The sequence below is a fragment of the Dermacentor andersoni genome, chromosome 4 (genome assembly GCF_023375885.2).
Source record: "Dermacentor andersoni chromosome 4, qqDerAnde1_hic_scaffold, whole genome shotgun sequence".
Taxonomy (NCBI): Eukaryota; Metazoa; Arthropoda; class Arachnida; order Ixodida; family Ixodidae; genus Dermacentor; species Dermacentor andersoni.
The window spans coordinates 106,449,602-106,471,358 of NC_092817.1; the positions used below are offsets into that span (position 1 = coordinate 106,449,602).

Below are 21,757 nucleotides of genomic sequence, written 5' to 3' on the forward strand. Positions count from 1 at the left end.
TTCACAAGCAGGACAGAGAGCCGTTCAGGCTGCGAGCAACGTGCTGAGTTATCTTTCGGAGGAACGGAATTCGGAATGCGTCATTTGCCTCTGTCCAGTCGCGCATGCGCCTGAAGTGGAACTGGCATCCGCATATCGCTATCCCAAACAAACGTTTGCCCATTGATGATCAATTTATCATAACTCAAGCGAACACGATTTTCTTTGTTCTCTCTTTTTTCTTTCGCATAATTCCAAAGCTGACGTCTTTTTTCTTGTACGGCTCGGCTGAAATCTTCAGAGATGCTGTACGAAGTGCCTTTTAGTCTGCAAGCGTTTTTAAAGACATTTTCTCTAGCCTTCCACCTTGAAAAGCATGCTACTATGGGCCGGTTTTTGCCTTCTCTGAAAACGCCTACGCGATGAGCCCGTTCAACCGAAATATCATCAAGTTTCATCACATCTTTGCATATTCCACTTATTAGTTTTTCAGACGCCTCCCACGTCTCGTTATGCTCCCTGTCAGGCAACCCGAAAAAGACCAGATTCTGTCTACGGCTTCTATTCTCCAAGTCGTCTAGTTTAGCCATAAATTTATCTTCCATTTTTTCCACCCGAGCAATACGACTTTCTACATTGTTTGTCTTCTCTATTAAGCCCGTAATTTTGGATTCTAATTCACATTGTCTTGTTGTAATTTCCGTTAACTTCGCAAGCACAGTTTCCTGGCCTGTTTTCATTTCTAAGAGAATCCTTTCAATGTTTGTCATTTGGTCACGTTCAACTGCATTCATGGGCCCTGGATTTAGTTCTACATCCCCCGATAGGAGCAGTAAGATTTGGGAAAGCGTCAGGCAGCCGTCGTAGAGAGAGAATAGTAGAGCATCAACGAAGCACAGGCTGGCATGTTCAAGACACTCAATCATTTGTCGCTTGCTAATGGGGCACGACACTCTTAAAAGCATAACATTGCTAGAGCGATAACACTTAGTTCCATTTAGGTAACTGACCTGGTACATGAAGAAGCGTGAGTTTGTGCCGAAAAGAGCGTCGTGCCCCAGTCGCTCTAGGCTTGGCTGGTCCTTTATATGGCCAGCGCGCAGCGGAACCGGAAAGGTTCCCCGATGCGCAGATTCCACTTCGGTGCGTCGGAGATCGTACACGATTTCCAGCAAATAATCTTGCGGACCGTGTAAGACATGAGCAGATGATTGCAGATCCGTTGTAGCAGCATCTGGCCAAGGTTCGGTGAAGCCATGTTCCACCGCGAAGTCGGCGTTCGCCACGACAGCGAAGAATCCGAGCAGCACCTGGTACATGAAGAAGCGTGAGTTTGTGCCGAAAAGAGCGTCGTGCCCCAGTCGCTCTAGGCTTGGCTGGTCCTTTATATGGCCAGCGCGCAGCGGAACCGGAAAGGTTCCCCGATGCGCAGATTCCACTTCGGTGCGTCGGAGATCGTACACGATTTCCAGCAAATAATCTTGCGGACCGTGTAAGACATGAGCAGATGATTGCAGATCCGTTGTAGCAGCGTCTGGCCAAGGTTCGGTGAAGCCATGTTCCACCGCGAAGTCGGCGTTCGCCACGACAGCGAAGAATCCGAGCAGCACCTGGTACATGAAGAAGCGTGAGTTTGTGCCGAAAAGAGCGTCGAGGGGCTTTAGTTCGAGGTAGCGGGTTCAATCCCAGTGGCGGCGGCGTTTCAATGGGGCGAAAAGCCAATTTTTTCTTACGGACAATTCTGGCTTAAAATGCTTTTGTGAATACGGGCCCAGATTTTTTATAAAATGGCCACCAGCCCAGCCGCGACGCAGCGCTTTTGCAGATCAGTTCCTAGGTGACGCGTACATATCTTACCTCTACGAGTTTCAAAGGACTAAATAACAAAAACGTTTTAGTTATCTTTTTTATTAGAGCATTGGTCGCAGTTGTTTATATGGCAAACTTGGAGCACTCACACAGGAAAAAAAGAAATTTGAAAAACGCACTAATTCTAGCTATTCGTCCTCGAATTTCAACGCTCAACTTAAGCCGCGCGCTCTCCGCTCTCGCGTCGTATACAGAAACGGCCTGTGACGAAATGTGTGACGAAGTGCGATAGAGCCGGATGACCCCTTTCCGTACGAGACAGCTGTACGCAATAACGTGCGTTGATACGGGTGACAAACGACGCCTCGCTTTGCACCGATGCTTGTAACAGAGTCGAACGTGTTGTCAGGATGGCCGAGCGGTCTAAGGCGCCAGACTCAAGGTTCTACCTTTCCTCTCATAGAGGACTCGAGGCTTCTGGTCCACGAATGTGGGCGTGGGTTCGAATCCCACTTCTGACAAATATTTTTTTTTTGTTTCCATCAAAAACATGCGCATAAAATTTTTTTAACACGAATGATTTCCCCGCGGCGGTGTGCACAAAACAACAATGGCAGAAGTTCGAATCCGGCTTTGAGCAATACGCTCAACATTTTGTGACCTTTTTTATTAATTCAATAACGTGAACTCCTAGAATGACCATTACTTTCTGAAAGGGTTCCGAGATGTACAAGGAGATGTATCCTCACAGACGTATTGCGTATTTTCGACTTTCTCGTCTCTCTTCCCCTCATTCTCGTTCATCGGCCTTTCAGGTTTTAAGTGGCGTCGTTCCTATTCGCGTTTTATGTGAACACTTCTTTTCTTTCTTTTTGTTTTTTTTTTACAGCGAAGCACAAACTGTGAACAATTTCTGGCACAGGTGTCTCGTCTTCACGTCAAGTTCAGTGCCGCGTTTGCGCAACACAGGCGCCAGCCTCCGAGCCGGGCGACGTCGGCTGCTCGCCGCTGCCTCGGTCAACCGCAGCGCCCGGAGTTTTTGTAGTGGAAGACAGGTGGCGCCACCAACACGCTAGCTGTAGGGTGCCTCGATGTCCTCCTCGCCCGCCGCTCCGTTCAGGGTGGAGACAAGTGCGTCGTCTGCTACGGCGTCCGCCATGTTCTTGCCCGCTGCGAGCGGCGCGTTGTTGGCGCGCGTGTGGACGAGCTTTTTGACGGAAGCAATGCGCTTTTTTGATTACTTCGATGACGAATTGCTCTACTATTAAGAAATATTTTTGCACCGAAAAAATATGCGCGCATTCCATAAGGCCCCTCTTTTATGCCTTCGTGTTTCTACTTAGTGTCGTTTTAATGCTGTCGTCTGGAAGTACCCTCGTAAAACGCGTTGCAACCACTGATCAGCGGCCTGGCGTGTTTGGTTTACGAACTGTAAATACAGAAATTAAGTTGCGCGGCAATCACTTTGTTTCACAGTGGGAAATGATGCGTTTAGCACAAGCGTTCACAGAGGAATGCAAAAATTGCTACGCTGCCAGCAGTTCTGTTCTTCGCGAAGAGTTACGCCGTGAACCTGTGTTGCTTGTGAGCATGTTGGTATGCAGCCCTGGAAATTCCTATTGCATAAGAAGATACCGGTGGTAAAGAAAGAGGTCAATAAGTGACGAGTAGATACGTGGTTTCGGTCACGACGTATGCGTCGCCATGCAGGTTTTTATTATGTCAGCTGTCAGGAGGTGTGAATTGCCACAGGTCTTTCGTAGATCTCAGACCAACGACCAGAAACTACAAAGAAGCCTTGAATTAACTTGAACAAAATAAATTAGAATGTCAGCTTGCAGCTCAGCTCGATAAGTTCGAAAAAAAAGCGGATAACTTGTACAGACACAAGGTGAAAAATCAGCACGCACAGCAAAGTAAGAATAAACACATAAATGAAAACTATATTAAATGAGTAAGACATGCACATGAAACGAAAGTTTTTGAATTCTGCCGATATGCATTAAAATTTAATTTCAGTGTTCACTATAGGCGCACTCCTGCACACGTCTTGCTTGCATACCCGTCAAGTCCCGTTGCCGCGGCTTGACGCAGGTGCACACGCAGCCTCAGTCTCGCGTAGTTTGACACAAGGAGCTTTTCCACTGTTTCTTTGTGTTCCTGACAGGCGCCCGTTACGCCGCATCGCAACATCTTTGTCAAGTATGCGGTTACAGCCTTCAAAGGAGATTTCATGGTGAAAACGATTTCTGTCCAGGTGGTGATACCATTAAAATGTTCCTCGCAAGATTTGAGAACTCGCATGACTGCATCGCTTGGGTAATGAAGGTTGCTGCCTTCAGAGACGTATTCCTTGAGGGACGTCAAGTATGCATGCTCACTGCTGCTTGAGCCTAACAATGCAGGCTTGCACTGCTCGCAGTGGCCAATAGATTTGAGGATCCCTTTTATAAGAAACCCACCGATATGAAACAAAACCTCGCACTCAGCTGATGTTAGCTCTTCGACAAACGGGATCTCCGCGTCGTCGATTGCTTCAATCTCGGCTGCCGCTTCTTCTTGCATACCTGCCGACAGCAGGTCGATCAGGTACTGTGCGTTATCGACATCGTAGCTAGTCGATGACGGTGTGTGGAAGAATTGGCTGACACAAACACCTTGAGTGATTACTGCACAACGGCACGTAGCAGCCGGGCATTTTGTGCCGACGACACCCAGCGAGCTCGTCGCAGCAACGTCCTACCACCTGCACCGTGCAGCGCGCGCGGCGGGCATGAACATGGCGGCGGTGGCTAGAACGAACCGGTTCTGGCGGCACCGGCGCCGTCAAAGAATGTCTCCACCCTGAACGGAGCGGCGGGCGAGGAGGACATCGAGGCACCCTAGCTAGCTGGGGCGACGGATCAAGTCAAGGTCGCGAAGCCGTTGAACAAGTGTGCGAGATGAACGTCACCGCATAGAGAAAGGTCACTGGCCGAAGTACATGGCAGCTGCACAAGTTGGTTCTTATTTCTGTGGCTGCACGCCGCAAATAAGCATGTGCCCATGTTATAGATCGCCCGTTTCCTCAGTTTAACGAATACTCGAGCGCAAGCTGCGAGTATGACTTGAAAAATCAGCTGTGCAGCACCTCCGTTGCTCATGATGTTCACCACGGAGGAAGGAAACTAAGGATAGGCCCTACCCCCTCCGCGCGCTAGGAGAAAAGTGTGGCGGAAATGACGTAGTAGGTTCTCATTTTTTTGCTGCTTTTTTATTTTTTTTTGGTTGTATGGCCACGCCTTTTGGGCCACAATGGCGGCGTTGTTATGGTTTTGAGCGCTCACACGTGTTGCTCTGGTAGGTTTAGGGCCGTGGCAAAGGCGCTGAGTGGGCGGGTTTGCGTTAGTCACCGTGTCTTGTTGCGCTGTGTTACCTGCACCCTGCTCTGCCAGATGCTGCGCGAGCGCGTGCGACACCACGCGCAGCGCGGCGTGGTTTCGCGAAAGATGTAAACAAGAGAGGAGGGTGGCCCAAAAGGCGGAGCATCGCCATGAGCAACGCCAAATTCCGGCTTCACTTTTGCTTCACAAAGAGTGACGTCAGGGCCTCTCCTTAGTTTCCTTCCTCCGTGATGTTCACGATTTTTAAAGCGAATCAGCGTTGCCAGATTGGAAAGTCGGCACGACACCTGAAACTCGCTAAAGTTTCCCCAGATTTCACCAGAAAATAAAATTGCCTTAAGATGCACAAAAATGGCCAAGAATTAACATTCGTCAAGCACTCATTTTATTATGAATATAATATCACGATGAGAAGCCTTTAATCATCCCTTGGAGCATCGTAAATGCCTGAATGAAACCAGCGTAGCATATCGTCTGTGATGATGAGGAGCCTGTAATCATCGCTTGGAGCATCGTAGATGCCTGAACGAAACCTGCTGGTAGCATATCGTCTGTGATAGTGAACTTCACGCAACACCCCTCTCTGGAGGCCAACGTTGTGCGAATTCGTACAATGGAATCCAAAGTTTTCAGCAACATTTTGTTCCTGTACTTCGTCTTAAAACACGTGACCTGACTGAAGACACGCTCGACCAGTGCATTCGACACTGGGCAAGAAAGACATGCCAGTGCATACAATGCAAGGTCCTGGTAGGGCTTTTCCCCCATGGCATTTTTAAACTTCAAAATTCTAGCCCAGAATGTTGCAGAATCCTCAGGAAGTTTCCCGTCGAAGACGGCCTGCGCAACAGGTTTTTGTGACAGCGAAACGAGCGGAGCGTCAGCACGTGTGTTGGCTGGCCACTTGACGCATTGCCGATGGCCCGGCGTTGCTCTTCCCGCGCTTCCCATGGTAAATTCATTCCTCCACTAGAACAGCCGGTGCCATCTATTGAAACGACTTATAAAGATACGTGCGTTGAAACCTAGCGCTAGCATCACACGCTAGCACAAACCTTAGCTACAGTAAGCTTTATAGTTCACTGTACTCTAGCGGTAGCACAGGAACACAGGGATTTCATGAGGAATAAACATATACAAATATAGGCCTTAGAATCGTGGCGGCCGCAGGCGCTACCTAGTGTTAAATGTTTGGATGAGCAGCGCGGGTAGACGGTAATTTCGATAGAGTGGTTTTCCCCAGATATCCCCAGATCTTGTCTGGTGTAGTAGTTTGTTGGCCTGGCCACCAGGAGCTCTACATTTTCACCAGGTTTCCGAAATCTGGTGGCCAATTTCACCAGATGGCAACGCTGAAGCGAATAGCTTTTTTTCCCTCTTTCAGTCCGTTTTCGTGGTAGGCGATGGTTGATGGTCGGTGTTCGCACGTGCGATTTGCGAAACAAAGGCGCCGAGGGAAAGGGCGCGCAACCGAGTTGTGGGGAGGTGCAAGGGGATACTGTACTGTCAGGGTGGTTAGAATGCCCTAGTACTGTGGCGTCGCGCGTGAGCTCTCTCGCTTAAAGCTTTACTCTCGCTGGCAACGAAGTTGCGGGGAGGGGCGGGAAATATGGGGAGGGAAGCTTGTCGCTCGTTCGCTCATAAAAATAAAGAAAAAAATATGTCACTTATGTATCGTTACTTCATTTGAATGCGCAAGCATTAGGACTTGTCTACACGTTCAATTAAACCTCCACCTTAATCCACCTGCGTCTGTCTGTGCACTTTGTGTGCCTCCTTCGTCCACCGTCGGTTCCAGCGCTGTAGCCTTCTACCATGTTCAACCAACAAGCCCAAGTGGTTACGCTAATCCACCTTGCTCTAATTTGTACCAGCCTTACTCCACTTTAATCAACATTCAACCACTGGGCCGATTTTAACGAAATTTGTTGCATTTGCGAGAGAAAGTAAAATTCTAGTGACTGTTTGACGCTGGATTTCGATTTAGGAACTGAATGTTCTTAAAGAAATTTTCAGAAATTGGTAAGTTTGAAAAAAGAAATATGGAACCTCGAAGTTTACAATTCGCAGCTCTGCACCTAGAACAGATATGGCAGTTCTGTAAACTGCATTCATTAGAGCAATCAAAGCGGACAAATTTAATATCTCAGTTTTTGTCTTACATGAATTTGTTACATTGCCTACAAGGGTTTTGCAAAAGTCCTACTCACATATTAGTGATAAATTTGAGAGCCATATGTAATACATCAATTTTGTCCGCTTTGGATGTACTATTAGGTGCAATTAACCGAATTATTGTATCCTTTTTCATTACTGAGTTACAGAGTTGTAAACCTTATAGTTTCGTTCCCTTAAAATTTTCGATTTTAGCAATTTTTATTAAAACACGAGGCCACGAAATTCCAAAAAAGTAAGACTGACAAATAAGGATCGACTCAAATCTTCTCAGTGGAAATTCACACAGCCTTAACAATGCTTGCACAGTACATATTTTAAACCTCATCTCTAAGGAAGGAAGTAGATATCACGCCGATTGCTACAAGCTTTGGTTGCTCCTAGCTGAGCGCTTCCCGTTCTAGCAGAATCAGCTAGAGCAGGCCTTATAAGCATAGGCGCCGGAGAACAAGCTACATAAAAACTTTAAGCACGCAGTAAAACTACAGCGCCTAGAATGGCCACTGCAGTAAAACTCTCCGCCCTGTTGGAACACAGCAGTCTAAGCTAAAAAAGTATGCAGTTAAATAAAACTCTTGCTTGGGCGAGTTGGTTCATGCTTGAATTAGTAAAGGCAAGGCGCAGAAGACCAGGACTCAAGAAGAACACAAACTACAGGACCGGCGCCACTCACAACTAAGTTTATTTCCGCAACAAGCCTGCCTTATGTAGGTTATTCACGCCGAGTCACACACGAAAATTTAGAAGTAAAAAACAGCAATCTATCGACCACTTAGCAATCATATCTGGCACAAAATATCAAATGAGCAAACAAGAACCACACGTGGAGCAGCACGGGAGGCAATTGATCGAGTATAGTCTTTTCCAAGCCAACGGGGACAAAAAACGAGACATAAAAAGTACCGTCTACGCTTCACTATCAAACTATCCACAACATAACACACTTCAAACGCCTAAGGTTTTATCACTGACTTATATTGAAATTTACTGGGTAATGTCTAGAATTAGGTGTGGCCTTCAAGACTTTAAAAAAAAAAAATAGACGGTGCATTAAAACGTGACTGCCTTCAGATTCACCACATAAACAACTGGCTCCAAGATAATACAAAGTTAACTAATACATTTTTTGTTAATTAGTATTCTGAAGCTCACGTTATTAGCCGCAAGGCATGTCCGCCTCACCTAGTAATTCGTACGCAAAAACTGCACGTTCCATCGCCGTGCTTCATAATCAAATCGCGGTTTTGGTACGCAAAACCGCGTAATTCAATTCAATTCAAAGAATGCAAACTTAATTCGAGAAAATTTGCAAGATTGTTGCTGTTTGTAAATTATGAAACGGTTATACATTTAATGTTTCTTAAGTTATGGAATATGCATACGTTTAACAACCCTTCGTGACGTCAAACGCAATGGAAAGTGCAGGTGTGTGCATGATTGATGAGACCACGTGCGTGCGCGCGTTCAGAAATGCATCTTGGCAGTGCATCACTATTGGTTTTTTCTCGTGCGATCTTGCTTAAAGGTCACTATTGGGAACTGAAAGAGTCGCCACCGAAACGCGTCACACATTCATGTGTGAGCCGTGTACTGCAGCCATGGTCTTCTCTCTTGCGTTTCCTTCTGGACACGCTGCGACATCTGGCGATGCGTGCGCGAAGTCTCTCGTTTTTTGTGTGGCCTCCGAGATTGCACTGGTGGCGCCCCGATGTGTGCTAACGATGAGAATTGATCCCTCGTTGCCCATCTCGCGATAGCGGCCGAGCGGATACAGCACCAACTGAACTGCTGTGCTCTGAGACTCATGTCCGCTACCGACTACTACCGATGTTCTTGAAGTCTTTCTTTTTATTAGAAAGACCGCCGGAGTAAATAGGCTAAAAACGCTATACAGGTGTGAAACTAGCAAAGGGGGAAAAGTACGCTAAAAACGCTAAGCGCGCGTTAAAAACTAAGCACGCATTAAAATTCTAGTTCCTGGGAGGCGCTGCTCAAGCATGAGCTTCTGCGCACTTTTCCGCCGCCTGTACAGTCCCGCGAGCTGTCATCATTTCGCAGATAGCTAGAAATACAGTATTTACTTGCCTCCGCTTCGAACTCAGACTTTTTTTTCAATAGGTCTCTAAGGCAGAGCAATTACGTCAGCCTCACATTCATGATCCTGAATGAAGGCTCAAAATGGGCCAGCAAGCGTTCTTCGAATCGATGGTAATCAACAAACAAACGTATCTGAGCTTCCTTAGAAAATCATAGTCAAAAATCATCTCAAAGACCACTTGGACGTAACCGCTCTTTTAGTTCCGTAATTCACCGTCTCCCAGGAGCATATAGAAAGAGAACCCAAAAATATGATCCAGCGCATAGATCGAAGCAGTCCGGGAAGAAATGTAAGAGAATCCGAATTATGCCTGAAAAGATATTGTTGAATTTGTTCACGTGTGTGGGATTTACGAACTCGAACATAAGAATAGGGCGCATGCTCTCCCTCTTCCTGCGGCATCATCATCATCGGTTCCCACGAGTGACCTGGGAACCTCGTGCGCGAACGCGCTGCTCGTGGAGGTAAGAATAAGAAGGAAAAGAACAAGGACAAGAAGAATATCGCCGTGTGCTAGTTCCTAGGGCCAACTACTATACTATACGCCTGAAGCGCTAAGGACCCTTCAAGGACGCCGTCGCGGGCAACCTACCTTCCGTAAGGCGTTCGTTCCAGCCTTCTGCCAAGGGCAGTGCTTCTACCCGAAGCTCTAGAAGGCGCTTCTCAGTTTTGGCCGCCGTGTCCGAAGCTGCTAAAGCGAAAGTCGTCGATAGCGGCGGTTTACGTTAACACGGAAGTATAGATCCGCGGTCACGTCTGCGGTACTCGCTAGTGCTCGCTCGGTGCCAGCCAAAACAGAGCCGAGTCCTGTTGCTGACAACTGCGCGGCCGCCGTGCCTCTTCGTGGGCAGCCTATGGAGCCCAAAGACTCGGCCAAGGCAGCGGGAGGGCGCGCGTCGCGCTCTTCAACCGGCAGTGTCTCCAAGCGCAGCAGTCGACGTTTCTCCGACATGTCCTCGGCACCTGATGGACAGCAGGACGACGCCGCGGATCAGGGAGGGCCTGCCGCCCCGAAGAGGGTATCGTCGGATGCATCCGCCTCACACGGGACAGACAGGGCGGACCATCCTGCAGACCCTAAGGCAGCTACCTCTCGTCGAGAGTCCGTGAAACCCGAATGGGCCGCCAAGAACGCTGGCCTGGGAAAGAGGCGCAAGTCGACGTCTTCTCGCAGAAGCGCCTCGTCTCGAAAATCGTCGAGGTCGTCCCGAAGCTCGTCCCGGTCCGCACAGCTGGCGAACGACGGCGGTGCCGCGGAGAAGACTGCAGCCTCCCACTCTGCCATGCCCAAACAACGTAGAAAACGCAAATCTCGGAAGCAATCCAAGATGCTCGACGATGCGGCCGCCTCTGAAAGCGATAAGGCCGCCGAGAGAGGTGCTTCGCAGCCTTCCACGGTGCCTGGCAGCGGCGCTCCATCGGCGTTGATGACCGGTCTACAGATGACAAACCTCTGCAGCGAGTTCTCCGCCACCAGAGAGTCTGGGACAGCAGGTACTTCCCTCGTTCTTTACTTGCGAGAGCAAGTTATATTTCTGTTATCGCACATGGTTCGTGAACCCTAGTGTCATAAATTGAGGGGTTTAAGGTCCAGAAACTGCACAATGGATTATGAGGGACAACGAAGTGGAGCGCTCCGGATGAACTTTGACTTCCAGCTTTTTTTTTTTAGCGTGGACCCAAAGCATGGTACACAATCGTTCTTGCTGAAGCCTCTTTTGCATCACATGTGTCCCCGGGATTTCTAACCACGCAAACGTTTACTTGTCATAGCAAGTTTGCGCTAAATTGCCTGATCTTTTTGAAACCTTTTGTGTGCCGTATGCTTAATAATACACACACACACATTTCACAAGGCTGTCGGAACGAAATGTTGGTTGTAGTTTCGTTCCACTGAAAAAAGCTCCGTTCCGGTTCTGCTTCTGAACCAAAAAATAAAAATAAAATAATCCTTAACGCTTCATAACGGTTTTGGGTCGCATGCAACAATTTTCGAAGTAACGATAAAAATACGTTATTAATTTTTTTTTCAATATGTGACTTATGGACTCTGAGATCATGCTCAGTGCCTTTAGTCAAGGCATTGGACATGGTCTCAGAAGCAGCACGTCATCGAGTGTACTCGCCGAAATTCGAGACCGCTGTTCCAATAAAACGAACATAAACGAACGATTAAACGTCCGTAACAAAGCGTTGTACCCGTAGAAAACAAAACGATAAGCTCTTCAGCGTGCAAGCCCTGTGTTTTGCTACGATGCCTATCAGCTGGTGCGCCGAAGCTCCGAGCGACATGCTTAGATTAGTGGAGCGCTCGACCCGCACTATCCCTGCCTGAGATACGCGCTAATGCGGATCCCGTAGATGCGCACTTATGATGACGTTGCCTGACGTCGTTTGTTTCGGATTGCCGACTTCCCCTTAAACCGAAAACCTATAAAAATATTTTGGTTTCGCTCTAAAAACAAAATAATAACACACACACACACACGCGCGCGCACACGCACACACGCACACACACACACACGCACACACACACACGCACACACAGAGAGAGAGAGAGAGAAACTCCTCTGAGTTGTCTAAGGTACGCGTAAGCATTGTGCTACATGCTCACCTCCACGCAGCCCGATGTCATTATCAATGTTATGAAACTTGATTCGGCCAGTACAAACGACGACACGAACTGATGCGGATGGCGCCGCAAGGAGCATTTATGACTCAAGGAAAGTATTGCAGGTGGCGGCGCCAGGTGCTCCGATGACGCTCCCATCATTATAATCGTTATCGCCCTTAAGCGCATTCGCGTCGAACCGTTATGAACCGTGATCAAACCTACTCGGGCCGGCGGCATTGCCTCGCGGACCGTGCCTTGAAAGCGATCTGCGACGCCGAGTGCCGGCTACTGATAGGTTCGCGCGCTGTGTTCTCGCCGCTTACTTAGCGTTCAAGAGAGACGCGCGGGCCCGTATCGTGAAAGCGATCTGCGAAAGCGGCTGAGTGCGGCGCGTGCTGTGCAGCTCCGTGAGCGCTGTTCCCGCTGCTTCGTTGGCGTAGAGACAGCACGAAGGTGAATTCGCTCGCTGCTGCGGAGGCTCTCTTGAAAGCGGTCGTTTTACGGGACGGACGGGAGGATGGGGGGGGGCGGACAGTTGTCTCATTGGGCAAGCAAATAAACGCTTACGCATTTAAAGACAAGAAATATGCGAATAAATACGGAATCGCGTGCGCCGAAATTTAGCAGACGACAGCATGTTCTTCGCCGAGTGCATGGTGGTGCCACACAACCACACCGCAGCAAACGCGGAGGCTATTTCAAGAAGGCCCGTAGTGTATATCTGCAACTTGGCGGCGGAAATTGGTCAGCGCGCTTTGGCAAGTACTGTACACCAGCAGCATCGGGTGCGAGCGAAACATGAACTTAGTTGTTATCGCAAGTCCAATGAGTCGCAGTTTCACACAGATAATCATTAGTTGATGGGGCTTTTTTATTTTTTATTATTATTTCGATTATTTCGTGTGATTTGTTTCGCCATACGTCTTCGCTGAGAGTGTCTTTATTACAGACGCCTGTGCGGCCAGTACCAATGTGAATCCGACCCCCTTGTTGTCAACGGTACCAGCTGGTGCAACAGAGGAGCCGACAGCTATGAAGGCATCGATAACGCAGGCGTCTCCGTTTGAAATCACGAAGTCCCCCCGCGATACACACTCCTTCCTGGGCATCTCAATGCCGGTGAGCAGTGTGGCAGCGGACTGCATGAAGCGCCTCTTATAATGCGTAGTGTTACACACATGCGCACGAATATACGAATACGTGTGCTTCGCGGCTTCAAAGCCCTTCGCTCGCGAACGGCGCTAATTAGCTCGACTAAGCTCACATTCTTGCGCATATATATACTAGCGTCGAATCACAGGCGCTTGCGGTGGTTCGCTTCTAAATAATAAGTATGGAGTCTTGGTTTTACGAGCGCAGGCACGAATTGGTGCGTTGTTTAATTAAATTCTAGTGTTTTACGCTCCAGAACCACGACGATCTGACGTAGGCACGCCGTAGTGCACAACTCCGGATTAATTCTGACCACCTGGAGTTCTCCAACGTTCATCCAGTGAACGGTACACGAGCGTTTTTTTAATTCCACCCCCATCGGGATGCGGCTGCCGTGGTCAGGATCGAACCCTTGACCTCGCGCTTGACAGCTCAATGGGCTGTACCGTGGAGGTTAATAGGTGGTTTTATAGGACGCTAGGCTTGAAGGTAATAAAGCAACTAATTCGGAAAACCGTGGCGGCGTAGCATGGTTTCCTTTCGCTTGTTTATTTCACATTTTATTTCATATTCGTGGCATAAATAAGTCCATTCATCGCCGAAATCAGACAGTATACAGCGCGCTTTTCTTTTTTATTTCGAACATGAAAAAAGAAGCCCCCTAATGGTTACTCGAATTACGTCACTACAGATGGATTAACTGTCCACAGTGTCCACAGAAAACAATGCAGTTAATTTACTAATTAAATGCGTCGATTGCCGTCCTAGTTGCCTACCTTACGCCAGGTGTACATATCGGAAAGTCGAACCGGAATCGTCACAAAACTCCAGTTCCTCTTTTCGGCATTTCGAAACGGTCACGTGAACCGACAAAGAAAGAACTGGTGCCAAATTAGTCGCTTAGATTACATGATTCTACGCACGCGGTACCGCGAAGCGCAGCTCGCAGTGAAACCTCCCGGTTACGTAGTATATATGGCGGCGTCAAATAGAGCTCGGGGGTATAACGCGCGATAACGAGGTCCGTTCCGCCGCACTTAAACTAAATGCATCCAATCCGGAGATGAGCACAGTACCAATCGGAATAAGATCGCAGTAAGAGGCAAGTGCGACAGCATGCAGCTTCACATTACATCGCACTTTTACGTCACACAGGGTTTAGAGAGAGAGCCGCGTTTCGCGCTGTCGGGTGCGCAATCAGGTAAATTTAATAAATAATTGGGCACCACTTATTTCGGTCTATATGGCCATATTGACATGTAGAAACACGGAACTAGACTATCTTCCTTCAGCTTTTCCATGTAAACATGTGACTTAATGTAGTCATCTACGAGGTGAATTAATGAAATTAATCTAATTAGAAAATTGATTGCTTTTTGCGTTTTCTTGCAAACGATGTCCTCATAATTCGCGAGTAACTTCGTAGGTTTTAGAGCGAAGCTGTATACCTCTACCGTCCAAGGAAATTTTCGTGTCACCATAACTCCCCATACGTGGGCCGATCCCGAAGATAGTGCGATGCCGGGCCGACCTGCGGCGGAGGCGAAGCAGGCGTTAAGCTCTCCCCATACGTGGGCCGATGCCGAAGATAGGGCAATGCCTGACCGACCCACGGCGGAGGTGAAGCAGGTGTTAAGCCCTCCCCATACGTGACCCTATCCCGAAGATAGTGCAATGCCGGGCCAACTCGCGGATGACAGCTTCGCTGGTCATCCTTCTTCACAGAGTGGAAGGGCGCTGAGATTTTTTTTTCCAGTTTTGATATCACGATGTCTACTTTTGCGAGCCCTTCGTAACGCATCTAATTGTATTCCAAACGTAAAAAATTGGCGCAGGCGCAGTTCTGTACCTACTTAATGTGAAACTATATGCTTATATTGCGACCCAAAATTTCGTGCAGTTGGCCTTTAATGTTTGCAGTATTTAAGACTGGATTTGCGCTGAGAAAAGAAAACCCAAGAAAGTCATTTACTTTTTGGGGAATTTTAAATTTGTGGAGCTGGTGGAAATTTTGCATCTGGCAGTCTATACACTGTCGCTGTGCCTCCGCAGGAGTACCAGCCGCGGAGCAAGAACTCGCATTCGGGAAACGTACGCTGCAGGATGGCGGTCATCGTTCTCTTCCTGCTGGCTTGCGTGCTGCTCCCCTTGCTGGTCGTCACGTGGCTCTACTTGTTCGCCAATCAGGACGCGCCGAGCTCCTTTCCCGTCTGCTCGACCGACGGCTGCCTGAACCACGCGGCGGCACTGAGTGCCAAGCGGAACCGTTCCCTGGACCCCTGCGAAGACTTCGGCCTGTACGTCTGCGCGGCCTGGAAGCGCAAGCACACGAGCCTCACCAGCACAATCGTTGAGGAGGTGGCCATCGATGTTTTTTTTCTTTCCTCATTTTTAAAAATAAAACATATGCTCAGCCATTCAAACGCGATAATCGTCCCGCATGGCTGCCGGTGCTTTTTGCGCCACCGGCGAGCGATATGGGGAATCGTTGGGGGTCAATAAGGCAGTCACAATACTTCACAAAGACACTTGCTTTCATCATATGCCATGCACACTGCAACAGCTAGGTGTCCTCAGCGTCCACTGGTGGCGCGAAAAGCGCGGGCTGCCATTGCGGGCCGATTATAGCGTTTAAATCGCCAAGGACTGCACATGGGCTGAAGTGCGTGAGGTTTTCCGTAGAGTAACGTAAAGCATTTTGCAAAACCGTTAAAGGCACACTAAGTAGAAACATTCAATCAGTTTAGACTGATAAAGTATGCTTTCAAAACTGCATTTGCAAAAGTTCCATTTTGCCGATCATCGCGCCGAAACTCCGCGGAGCCCCTGTACACGAGTGCGTCGTCACGGGTTTCAAACCTTTTTCTCGTATTTGAGCTGTTGTGGCTTAGTAACTGTTTTTTGAAAAACATCCATTCTTTGGATGTTTTAGAGGTCCATCTTTACTGATAAAAAGTTAACTATAGGACCGAGCAAATGTCGTCAAAATTCATGACGTCACGCGTCGAGCTGGTGCGAGATATTGACGGTGGCGTCGCCACCCGTGTTTTTGCGCCTTTTGTGGCTTACGAAGCTTCCTCTGTTAGCGGACTTTGTGGTTGATTAATACACTCCAACTTATCCTTTCTCTTTAGTGTACCTTTAAGCTGAGTTATCTGGCAGAGGCTTTTCGAAAAAGACAACATACGTTGCATATCCAACAACCTCATAAGAACATGAAAATCCCGCATAAAATCTCGTATGTTCCCATATGTTCACGTGCGGGTATTGAATATAGGGTATATGAGATTTCTTTTTCTTTTGAGATAGAGCGCCATGGCATAATTCCACAATGTGTGCGGCCTGCAAATTGTGAAGGTTCAATGTTTGTACTCGCAAGAAAAGCTCTTACGCTAGAATTGTTGAATTGCGGTTGAATATCGCGACAGATGGAAACGAAGTCGCCAAACAAGACATGGTAAGGTCAATTTTCATCGACGATGATATCAATACTAAAAAGCTGGAAGGAATGTAAATAGGGTGATTGGCTCATAGGACGCAATGAAAGAAACTGATCAAACATGGCGACCTCTATATTGAAGTGTATATAGTCTCAGGGATCCGGAGAACGCCTGCATAGCATTGCGATACGAGTTGTGAGGCAGCCACACGATAGCATATATGTGTATGATTCCTTGGCCGTGCGTGCATGAAGCAGGGTGTGCAAAAAGGAGCACAGAGTGTATATACGAACGTGCATTCATCGTACGATCACATTGTGGAAGAAAGTTTGATACCCACATAAGTAGCTTATTCGTCGTCAACTGGAATTAATTTCTTCAGGCCTTTCCAATATGTTTTTTCTATGCTAGGGCATTTAGGCATCGTCTAAAAAGATTCTGCGACTATAGGTATAACTTTTTTTTCGCAGGAAATATGGAAAAACCGGCGAGAAGGCGAAATCTTTTAGGAGCAATATTCAGGCTGTTAGGCAGGGAAGGATTAGCAGCGAGAATCAACGGAGAACATCTCATCAACGTGCGGTTTGCAAATGATAGGGGCTTAATGCCCGCTAGCTTGAACCGGAGTTGCAGAGTGAGACCCTACGCTCCTTTCCGGAGAGTCAAAATCCCCGTTAATTCCAATCCTTCTTTAGAAGTCCATCTTCACTGATAAAAAGTTAACTATAGGACCATGACGTCACGCGTCGAGCTGGTGCGAGATATTGACGGTGGCGGTATGGACTCCTCGGTATGGACCCTTCCCACTCCTGGAGTGGCTGAGCTGAACCTTGACTTGGAGCGCAAAAAACGTGGGTACAGAGGTAAAGGAAGACCAGACAGGACGAGCACTAACTTGAAGTTTGTGTTCGTCTTGTCTGGTCTTCCTTTCCTCTCTCCCCGTTTTTTTAGCGCTACAAGTCGAGTATGCAGTCTCACAGACTCGCCCAAACTTCAGCTCTTATGAGATAAGCCATTACATTCCTCAAATTCCAGTAAACGAAACGTTTCCTAATTGTTTACTAATTGCGCGTGCGTGCTTCGTAACTACATAAAAAACAAAGTTTCGAAGTCTTAACGACGTTCCAACTAACGCAACGTGCGTGGTTTTTTTTCGTCCAATGAACATGCTCGTCGCGTGTTATCTCTGCAGCACATTGGTGCCTGTAATCTCTCTTATACGACGTTTTCTTTGCGAACACTTCCTGACTTTACCGACCGTGGCTGGGTGCTGCTGTAATACCGAATACCTCATGCTTAAAAAAAGAAAGGAGAAAAGGCTGAATTATGTACCCGATGGTGAGATCGAACCTCGGACTTGGGGTACCGACGCCACAATTGCACGTGCACTTCTGGCGGGCCAACGCCAGCTATAACCGTCTCAGCTGATCGCCGCATGTGTTAATTGCGTAGGACGGGAGCGCAAGAACAGATGCGGATTAACCAGTTTCCTCTACACGAAAGATGGAGGAAGGAAACGTCTAAATTTATAGCAAATATAAAGCGCCGACACGTAGATTCCAAGATGTGTGTTGGACCCGCGTAATTTTTATTAAAGAATCCTTTTCTGAATTATGGTTTCTGCAAAAATCTGTCTTCCTATATTTGCCATGAAAAGGTTCACCAGCCATCAAAAAGAAGGATTGCGTGAACACATGGGCGGTATATATAGCACATGCCTCGTCAATACAGTATTAATTTCCCGTACGCAAGCAACGATATTTCACATGGATATATACAAGATGCGGACGCAAGACATTTATACGCGTGTAATAGGACTAGACAAACACATAATAATCTATTACATAAATTTATTTGTCTTCCTTATCAAATAGCATCAAAGCTTTCTTTTTAGGTGGCGTGCCTTCTATATACCACTCGTGACGCAACACCGTCGTTCGCACGCAGGTGGTCCTGGACTCCATCCTGGAGCAGAGCCGGCCGAAGATGAGTGAATACCACGGCGACGTGCCGTTGGGACAACGACCCGAGCAGTTCATGGCGCTGTGCGAAGCGGCCAGGCCGAGTGACGACGTCTCAGCCGTCAGAGCGTTCAAGGAGTTTGTGGAGGGCGAGCTTGGTTTCCTGGATCCTCCTAAGAAGCCTCCTGGCGACGGGAGGCTGCCGGCCAACAGCAGCCTACACGCGCAGCTTCTCAAAGCACTGGTCGTTCTCAGCGGCAAGGTATCGTTTATACTTGGCGCACTGCGTCAATGATACATATATAGAAAGAGAATAAATTGATTGCGGTTCAGCACCTGTAACTATTGGTTCAGGACTGGGCTATCCTTGCAGTGTTCTCCACGTTTCTGCGAATTTCAGTGACACTACAGCAGTTTCGATATTTATAAATGAAGAAGCAGCCTGTTACGTTAGGACTTGCCAGGTTTGGCTATAGCTGGCGCTAATCTGTTGTGTTCATATAGGAGGTTGTGGCCAAGTACTGCACCAGGGTGGCCAATCCTGCTCTGGTGAGGGAGTGCGTTACCGGTTCTGGTCACAGGGATCAGGCCACACTCCAGGCCTGTTTATGCAATTTTATCAACACGCGGATTTTTGTTAATCCGGTGGAAAATTGCGCGGCACCGGGATTCGAACCACGGACCACTTGCACGCGAGGCGGGTGTTCTATCTCTACGCCACCGCTGCACCGGGGTAGTTGGAGAACCGGGGTCGTTGGAGAAGTATGGGAGAGGCCTTTGCCCTTGCATAACCAGGCTGATGATGATGATGGCGCTAATCTGGCGCAGCAATTTTAGTTGAAGGTGCATAGTTTCACAATTGCGTACGTATTGGAAAAGATCACCAAGAAGATACAATTCGGCGTAACCTAAAGGTAGGATCTTCACGAAGGTTACCGTTACAAGTTTGTGGCTGGCTGCTATTGAAGCATCTTAGCTAAAAGAGTTTCTGCCTTTTTGTGGTCACTTTCGATATATGTATGCGTGCGTGCGTGCTTGTTTGTATTGTTGCTATGTGCTTTACAAAATATGGTTATAAACTATCTTTTTAATCCGTTGATCGCTAGACGTACGGCCAGCATTCTTGTTTGGTAGTATAGAAGCGCACGTATACGAAACCGTGCTAATCCGACGCGATACCTATGCCGCAGGTGGTGAAGATGAAATTTTATATGATATTGCATTGTTCCAAATAATGATGATTATGTACAATTTCGTATTGTCAGGTTATGCACAGTTGTACAATGCACAATCGCGTTCATAATCATCGGCAACATGATGCCCGGGTTCGAAAGGGCCCGAAGACTGCACGGCGATGCTGAGATACCAAAAAAAATCCCGGGAGACCCTCTCGATGAATGTCGACTGTAATGCGATTAACATTGACGCAATGTAGTGACACGCCGTATTGCCAACGCCGAAACGTGCGTGCACTGGGCTTCTCTCGCACTGCACACACTGCGCCATTAAGCGACTCCGTAACGTTGTCCGCGCAAGGCATGGATTATATTCCACCGAGAACGCGCGAAATATTAAAGGACCTTTTTTGGTCATTGGAGAGTGGCACTTACGCAGTGGTGTATGTCCATTTACGCGAATTGGTATCAAAGAAGTTTATTGAAGAGCGGCATATACGTAGTGGCACATGCCCAATGACCCAACCTGGCGTCAGGTTCACTGAAGAGCGGCACAAACCAGGTGGCACAAACCGTGTGCTACAAGTTAGCATCAAAGAAGTTTATCGAAGAGCGGCACATACATAGTGGCACATGCCCAATGACCCAACCTGGCGTCAGGTTCACTGAAGAGCGGCACAAACCAGGTGGCACAAACCGTGTGCTACAAGTTAGCATCAAAGAAGTTTATCGAAGAGCGGCACATACATAGTGGCACATGCCCAATGACCCAACCTGGCGTCAGGTTCACTGAAGAGCTGTACAAACCAGGTGGCACAAACCGTGTGCTACAAGTTAGCATCAAAGAAGTTTATTGAAGAGCGGCACATACATAGTGGCACATGCCCAATGACCCAACCTGGCGTCAGGTTCACTGAAGAGCGGCACAAACCAGGTGGCACACACCGTGTGCTACAAGTTAGCATCAAAGAAGTTTATTGAAGAGCGGCACATACATAGTGGAACATGCCCAATGACCCAACCTTGCGTCAGGTTCACTGAAGAGCGGCACAAACCAAGTGGCACAAACCAGGTGGCACAAACCGTGTAGTATAAGTTAGCATCAAAGAAATTTATCGAAGAGCGGCACATACATAGTGGCACATGCCCAATGACCCAACCTGGCGTCAGGTTCACTGAAGAGCGGCACAAACCAGGTGGCACAAACCGTGTGCTACAAGTTAGCATCAAAGAAGTTTATCGAAGAGCGGCACATACATCACATGCCCAATGACCCAACCTGGCTTCAGGTTCACTGAAGAGCGGCACAAACCAGGTGGCACAAACCGTGTGCTACAAGTTAGCATCAATGAAGTTTATTGAAGAGCGGCACATACATAGTGACACATGCCCAATGACCCAACCTGGCGTCAGGTTCACTGAAGAGCGGCACAAAGCAGGTGGCACAAACCGTGTGCTACAAGTTAGCATCAAAGAAGTTTATTGAAGAGTGGCACATACATAGTGGCACATGCCCAATGACCCAACCTGGCGTCAGGTTCACTGAAGAGCTGTACAAACCAGGTGGCACAAACCGTGTGCTACAACTTAGCATCAAAGAAGTTTATCGAAGAGCGGCACATACATAGTGGCACATGCCCAATGACCCAACCTGGCGTCAGGTTCTCTGAAGAGTGGTACAAACCAGGTGGCACAAACCGTGTGCTACAAGTTAGCATCAAAGAAGTTTATCGAAGAGTGGCACATACATAGTGGCACATACCCAATGACCCAACCTGGCGTCAGGTTCACTGAAGAGCGGTACAGACCAAGCGGCACAAAGCCAGTGCTACAAGTTAGCATCGAAGAAGTTTATCGAAGAGTGGCACATACATAGTGGCACATACCCAATGACCCAACCTGGCGTCAGGTTCACTGAAGAGCGGTACAGACCAAGCGGCACAAAGCCAGTGCTACAAGTTAGCATCAAAG

At 48.0% G+C, this 21,757-nt stretch overlaps 2 protein-coding genes and 1 non-coding gene across 3 annotated transcripts; 2 read left to right on the plus strand and 1 right to left on the minus strand.

Moving 5' to 3' along the window:
• On the minus strand, positions 1–1,500 carry LOC140217357 (uncharacterized). The gene has a single exon (XM_072287897.1). The coding sequence runs from the start codon at positions 1,296–1,298 to the stop codon at positions 81–83; it is 1,218 nt and encodes a 405-aa protein (XP_072143998.1). The 5' UTR covers positions 1,299–1,500; the 3' UTR covers positions 1–80.
• Positions 1,501–2,192: 692 nt separating this feature from the next.
• On the plus strand, positions 2,193–2,309 carry TRNAL-CAA (transfer RNA leucine (anticodon CAA)). Its single transcript has 2 exons — positions 2,193–2,230; positions 2,264–2,309. It is a non-coding gene; the product is annotated as a tRNA-Leu (tRNA).
• Positions 2,310–12,864: 10,555 nt separating this feature from the next.
• On the plus strand, positions 12,865–18,953 carry LOC129386372 (uncharacterized). The gene is made up of 3 exons (XM_055074223.2): positions 12,865–13,177; positions 15,263–15,568; positions 18,598–18,953. Exons 1-3 carry the CDS (start codon positions 13,091–13,093, stop codon positions 18,904–18,906), a joined length of 702 nt encoding a protein of 233 aa, XP_054930198.2. The 5' UTR covers positions 12,865–13,090; the 3' UTR covers positions 18,907–18,953.
• The last annotated feature ends 2,804 nt before the right edge of the window (positions 18,954–21,757 follow it).